General features: G+C 33.3%; 1 protein-coding gene across 1 annotated transcript; it reads right to left on the bottom strand.

Annotated features, from left to right (window-relative positions):
- Nucleotides 1–2,255: 2,255 nt before the first annotated feature.
- Nucleotides 2,256–2,592, bottom strand: LOC125598858 (30S ribosomal protein S11, chloroplastic; the record flags this gene model as incomplete). The annotated part of the gene is made up of 1 exon (XM_048772595.1): nt 2,256–2,592. A coding segment is annotated over exon 1 (337 nt), but the record flags the coding sequence as incomplete, so codon positions are not given.
- Between the last annotated feature and the right edge of the window lie 3,226 nt (nt 2,593–5,818).

Genomic DNA, 5,818 nt, shown 5'->3' with positions numbered 1-5,818 from the left:
TTGATGACATTCAAAGAGACCTACGCATCGACTCGATGTCTCACTGATGTACTAAACAGGCAAAAATAAGCATCAAAGGGTAACTGAAAGTATGGGTGATTATTGATTGTATAGTGTAATTTTATTTGATACAAGTTTTGTTTTTATTGTGTTTGTCCTATAGTTGTGATGGTTTTAAGGTATGAGACGAAAGCACTTAATCATGATCAACTTTTAAGCTTACGGGGTGTTGAGCATTTACCTGTAAGAATGGAATTTATGGTAATCTTTAGTTGCAATAACTTGGAATCGGATAATTCTTTTTTACATATTAAATACTTGTGGATAACATATATATTTTTTGTATGTATTAATTTAGTTTGGTTAATTCTTGCTCGAGCCGGATGATGAAAAATTATCATCATGTCCGGTTCCCTCGGGGGATGGATCCATAAGAATTCACCTATCCCAATAACAAAAAAACCAGATTTGAATGATCCTGTATTACGAGCTAAATTAGCTAAAGGTATGGGTCATAATTATTACGGAGAGCCCGCATGGCCCAATGATCTTTTATATATTTTTCCAGTAGTCATTCTTGTACCATTGCCTGTAACGTAGGCTTAGCGGTTTAGAACCATCAATGATTGTGTGAACCTGCGGATCCTTTTGCAACTCCTTTGGAATATTACCTGAATGGTATTTCTTTCCTGTATTTCAAAATACTTCGTACAGTGCCTAACAAATTATTGGGTGTTCTTTTAATGGCTTCAGTACCGGCGGGATTATTAACCGTACCCTTTTTGGAAAATGTTAATAAGTTCCAAAATCCATTTCGTCGTCCAGTCGCGACAACCGTCTTTTTGATTGGCACCGTGGTGGCCCTGTGGTTAGGTATTGGAGCAACATTACCCATTGATAAATCTCTAACTTTAGGTTTTTTTAATTAAATTTATTCAATTGTAAAATAAAAGGCGTGGGTATCTAGGGAGTAGTCATTTCAAAATGAATTCTCCCTAGATACATATCTAAATAATTTTATTAAGTAAAATAGGTTTGACTGGAAAATCGAAATTACGTTGAAGGTTTAAAATCCATTTCAATTTTAAATTGACTTTTTAGTCAAATTTTTTTTAATGCTTTTTTTATTTTTTTTCTAAAATGTCTAATATCTTTTTACATCTTCTATGTGAAAATGTTCCATTTTGATAAGGTCTTCTTGACTGTTATTCAAAAGATCCAATAATGTATGTATATTGGACTTTTTGAGACAATTATAGATTCTGGGAGGCAATTCTAATTGGTCAATAAAAATATATTGAAACGCTAGTTCTTTTTTTTTTTTCTTAGGTTAACTAATCTATTATGAAAAGGAAAAAAGGGGTAAAGTAACTTGATGTTGATTGTTCTCTAAATAGAACGTTTCTTCTTCTACATGTAGAAAAGGAATAAATAAATTAATCAAATTCCGGGAGGCTTCATGAAGTGCTTCTTTAGGAGTTAAACTTCCATTTGTCCATATTTCTAGAAAAGAATCTCTTGTTTTTCATTCCCATTCCCATAAGAATGAATACTATGATTCGCATTTTGAACAGGCATGAATACAGCATCTATAGGATAACTTCGGTCTTCAAAGTTATTTGACATTTTTAAACTATATCCGCGATTCCTCTCGATTTTTAATCCAATACACAAATTTATTGGTTCCGTTAAGGTAGCTATATGCTGTGTATTATCAACGATTTCCACAGAGGGCGTTAAAACTATGTCTCGAGCAGTTATATATCCGGGACCTTGGACACAAATAAGCGCGTTGCGCGTTCCATATAGATTACTTTTTAATACAATCTCGTTCAAATTCATTAAAATTTCATGTACTGATTCTTGAATACCGACTATGTTAGAATAGTCATGTGGTATGTTCTCAGATTTTGCACGTGTAATACATGTTCCTTCTATTTCGCCAAGTAAAGCTCTTCGCATCGCAATGCCTATTGTGTCGGCTTGACCTTTCATAAGTGGAGACAGAATAAAGCGTCCATAATAAAGACGCTTACTGTCTCTTCTTGATTCAACACACTTCCACTGTAGTGTCCGAGTAGATACTTTGACTTTCTCTCGAACCATAGTAATTTTATTTGATCAGATCATTGAATCATTTATTTCTCTTGAAACCCTTTCAGCCTTTATTTAGTTCTATACACGTCGTTTTTTAGGGGGTCTACAACCATTATGTGGCATAGGGGTTACATCTCGTACGAAACTTAAAAGTATACCGCTTCTACGAATAGCTCGTAATGCTGCATCTCTTCCTAGTCCAGGGCCTTTTATCCTTACTTCAGCTCGTTGCATACCTTGATCCACTACTGCTCGAATAGCATTTCCTGCTGCGGTTTGAGCAGCAAAAGGTGTTCCTCTTCTTGTACCCCTGAATCCACAAGTACCCGCGGAGGACCAAGAAATCACCCGACCCCGTACATCTGTAACGGTCACAATGGTATTGTTGAAACTTGCTTGAACATGAATAACTCCCTTTGGTATTCTACGTACATTTTTACGTGAACCACTACGGGTATTTTTACGTGAACCAATTCTTAATATAGGTTTTGCCATATTTTTTCATTTCACAAGAAATATATGGATATATCCATTTCATGTCAAAACGGACCTTTTTTTTACTAGCTCCTTGGAAGTGCCTTTTCCTTTAGTAAGATTATCCTTGTCTTTGTTTATGCCTCGGGTTGGAACAAATTACTATAATTCGTCCCCTCCTACGGATTAGCCGACACTTTTCACAAATTTTACGAACGGAAGCCCTTATTTTCATAGTTGTTATTCCTTAATTCTCTTAATATACTTATTGTTGGACGAAAAAAAGGTTTCTTGATATTTTTGAATCTTGAATTGTATCTTCGTGAAAGGAATGTTGAATTTCAAAAAACCACTGACTTATTTGAATCCTTGTTATGGAGTCTAGAAAGTGGCTGTTCCCCGATTAACTTAATACCTAAGAACTTACTAAAATTTTTACCCCCCTTTTTCTCCTATAGGTATACCTATACAAAAATATGTCGAATCCTTTCAGAAGCATGACCTAAAATAAAAAAAATCTTTAGTATCTAAACAAAATCGAACCATACCGTTCGGAAGTGATTCATAAAGAAAACTTTCATTAATTCATTTTTTTCTTTAATTTCATTCGGGGTAAAAAATTCTAAACTTTTTTAGCAGGGGTGGTATTACACAACCCCCCCCCCTTTTTTTTCACAAATGCTAAGTTCCGGATATCCAATTTTGATATTAGAAGGATTACCATATATAACACAAAATTTCTCCGCCGATTCTTTTTAGTCGAGCTTCTCGATCTGTCATTATACCTTGAGAAGTTGAAAGGATTACAATTCCTATTCCGCCTAAAATTCGTGGAATTCGTTGAGAGTTAGAATAGATTCGTAGACCCGGTCGGCTTATTCTCTTTAAATTTAAAATCGTTTTATAGGATTCTTTCTTATTTCGTCTATGTCTTAGGGTTAAAATCAAAAAATATTGATTGTTTTCGCGATGTTTCCTTACGTTTTCGATAAAACCCTCTCGTAAAAGTATTTTAACAATGCTTTCGGTGATGTTAGTCGATCCTATCCGAACTGTTCCTTTTCTATTCATGTCAGCATTTCGTATAGAGGTTATTATATCAGCAATAGTGTCTTTCCCCATGATAAGTTAAAATTCCTTAATTGTTCTATAATTTTGATATAATCAACATGTTATTTTTCTTTTATTTATATAAAAATAGAGACGAATTATATATTAATATATGAATTCAATTATTAATATATAAAATTATTAAGGGTATATGCGTGATACACAATCTATTAATTATAATTAATTTGATTTCAATACCATTTTTTTAATCCTATCCTATATTAACTATCGATATTTAGGTCTTATAATACTTCAGGAGCTAATGAAACTATTTTAGTAAAGTTTAATTGTCTCAATTCCCGTGGGATCGCCCCAAAAACGCGAGTTCCTTTTGGATTTCCTTCTTGATCAATGACAACTGCGGCATTGTCGTCATATCGTATTATCGTCCCATTCTTACGTTTGAGTTCTTTACAAGTACGTACAATTACAGCTCTGACCACTTCTGATCTTTCTAGAGTAGTATTTGGGATTGCTTCCTTGATTACAGCAACAATAACGTCACCAATATGAGCATAGCGGCGATTACTAGCTCCTATTATTCGAATACACATCAATTTTCGAGCCCCGCTGTTGTCTGCTACATTCAAATAGGTTTGTGGTTGAATCATATTTTTGTATCTCTTCTTTTAGTGCAAAGGACGAAGTAAAAAAAATATTGTTTGTCAAAAAAAACTTAGAATCTTTTTATCCTTAAATGTTATTTAGCTTTTTCATTCTATATTCCTATTCAGAAATAATGAATTGGGTTTTTATAGGCATTTTTGATGCCGCGATTGAAATAGCTTTTCTGGCTATATTTTCTGGTACACCACCCATTTCATAAAGGATTTTACCTGGTTTAACCACAGCTACCCAGTACTCTGGGGATCCTTTCCCAGAACCCATACGCGTTTCCGCGGGTCTTACTGTAACTGGCTTGTCTGGAAATATACGTACCCAAATTTTTCCACCACGTCGTATATTTCGTGTCATTGCTCGTCGCCCTGCTTCTATTTGTCTAGATGTAATCCAAGCGGGTTCAAGTGTTTGAAGAGCATATCTGCCAAAACAAATACGATTCCCACGAGAGGATATTCCTTTTAGTCTTCCTCGATGTTGTTTACGAAATTTGGTTCTTTTTGGGTTATAGTTGATGGGTTTTTTCTAAATGAGAAATTCCATCTCTACTGCAGAACTGGACGTGAGAGTTTCTTCTCATCCAGCTCCTCGCGAATAAAAGGATTAATTAAGATATAGATGTAGTTAATGATTAATCCTATTAATCATGGTATTTTTTTTTATTTCATCTTATCTCTTCTAAATTTGTGTATGTCTTTTTTGAAATAGAATCAAAGATCAATTTTATTTCGATTTATTTAAAAATAACGTAATATCATCATTACAAATGTAATTTTTATTAGAGTTAGAATATTATAACAAATCCTTATTTTTTTTTCATTGTTTTTTTCATCTTTTATTACTGTTTTTATTTGAAAAAAAAAACCAATTTTTCGCCGGCGAATATTTACTCTTTCAATATCTATTTAAGTTTGCTGTTTATCCCCCGAGGTCTCAGAATCAAAATCAGAATAGATAATAAAGTTTCTGGTTTATTCCGCCATCCTGTCCAATGAATTACTAAGATTTCTTGTTCACTAGAATCCTATATATTCATGGGTTCCGTCGTTCCCATCGCTTCTTGATTAATCATTAGGCCTGAATTCTACAATGGAGCTTTTACATGAAATTTTGAATTTCTTTTTTTTTGAGGCAATTTTCTCAGTTTTGATTGTCTCAAGGCTCTTAATTTTTTGTTTTCGGAACAGATTTATCTAATTATTATTATTTATCTAATTATTATGAATGAATCTGTATTGATGCTTTATTACATTGCTTTTCTTACAGTGACCTCATAGATTTTCCAAATTGGAATCATATATCATTAATATTCAATTTTTTCGCTCTTTCTTTCATCCTTCCATTTATCCGCATACTTTTTGATTACCTTTCATAACTTAATAATCATCTTTCTTTATTCTTTTTTTTTAGTCAGTTGCTCCAATGATATGATCAGCCTATCATATCTTGACTAATTTTTTGGATCCAGATAATGCGAAGCAATGAGTTGCTTAGGTTATTTATTAATGCTGTAGTT

The sequence above is a fragment of the Brassica napus genome, unplaced genomic scaffold, assembly GCF_020379485.1.
Source record: "Brassica napus cultivar Da-Ae unplaced genomic scaffold, Da-Ae ScsIHWf_1765;HRSCAF=2397, whole genome shotgun sequence".
Taxonomy (NCBI): Eukaryota; Viridiplantae; Streptophyta; class Magnoliopsida; order Brassicales; family Brassicaceae; genus Brassica; species Brassica napus.
Note: the sequence above shows the minus strand (reverse complement) of the source record. Positions and strands in the feature narration are given on the sequence as shown.